General features: G+C 38.1%; 1 protein-coding gene across 1 annotated transcript in view; it reads left to right on the top strand.

Moving 5' to 3' along the window:
- The window catches only part of LOC107564777 (acetylcholine receptor subunit beta-like), a gene marked incomplete at its 3' end in the record, with an annotated part of 15,875 nt that extends 15,225 nt beyond the window's left edge, over positions 1-650 (top strand). The window contains exons 6-7 of the mRNA XM_016249935.1: positions 131-354; positions 472-650. Of these exons, the coding sequence (XP_016105421.1) occupies positions 131-354; positions 472-650 (403 nt within the window). The remainder of the gene's footprint in view (positions 1-130; positions 355-471) is intronic.
- Between the last annotated feature and the right edge of the window lie 321 nt (positions 651-971).

Here is a 971-nt window from a genome sequence, read left to right as displayed (position 1 = left end):
ATAATGTTCTTTTTAGCAACATCATATGACCCCTTTAAATTAGCCTATTTAATCGTTTATAATTGTATTTGCAAGTTAAAGGAATACAATGTGTCTGTATGTGAGACATGTGTTCTGATCTCTCCCTCAGGTGAGAAGATGACTCTGTCTATCTCAGTCCTCATTGCTCTCACTGTTTTCATGCTGTTGTTGGCTGACAAAGTTCCAGAAACATCACTTGGCATTCCTATTATCGTTAAATATGTAATGTTTACCATGATCGTGGTGACGTTCTCAGTCATCCTTAGTGTGGTGGTCCTGAACCTTCACCACAGGACTCCCAGCACACACCACATGCCCGTATGGGTGCGAAAGGTGACCCTTAGAAAGATTCAGATTCAGGAAGATCTTGATATAAAAAGCAGCTTATTTACATTATTTCATACACTTACTTAAAGCTGAAAGCATTTCCTGTCATGTAACTTTCTGCAGATTTTCATCAACTTACTGCCCCGCTACTTGGGTGTGCTGAGGCCCCAAACTGAGGAACCGGTGGAGGACGAGCCAAAAGAAAACATCCCGTTGAGTTGTCTGGACAAAGGTCTTAAACCTGGAGGTGAATATTTCATTCGAAAGATCAACCCAGAGCTGGTATTGCCTTGGAGAGGAAGGTTAGTGTTGTGTGCAATAAAACATTATTTAATTAGTCTTAGTCAATCACAAAAAAAACCTGCAAAATAACCTGAAAAATGCATGTATATGAAATAACGTATATACTGTATGTATGTTCTGTAGAGTTGTGTAATGTCTGATTTGGTTGTGGTTAAAGTTTATAACCACAAAGTAAAGTTTACAATAGTTTGCCTATTTTTTGACTATTGTCTTGTCTTTTTGTCAAATCTGTTTGACTGCAAATGCTAAGTACAACTCTTGCTAGACTCAATGAATGAACACTCACTCAGACAAAAACACACATAGATGCCAAACACTAT

The sequence above is a fragment of the Sinocyclocheilus grahami genome, unplaced genomic scaffold (assembly GCF_001515645.1).
Source record: "Sinocyclocheilus grahami isolate Dianchi unplaced genomic scaffold, SAMN03320097.WGS_v1.1 scaffold961.1, whole genome shotgun sequence".
Lineage (NCBI taxonomy): Eukaryota > Metazoa > Chordata > Actinopteri > Cypriniformes > Cyprinidae > Sinocyclocheilus > Sinocyclocheilus grahami.
Note: the sequence above shows the minus strand (reverse complement) of the source record. Positions and strands in the feature narration are given on the sequence as shown.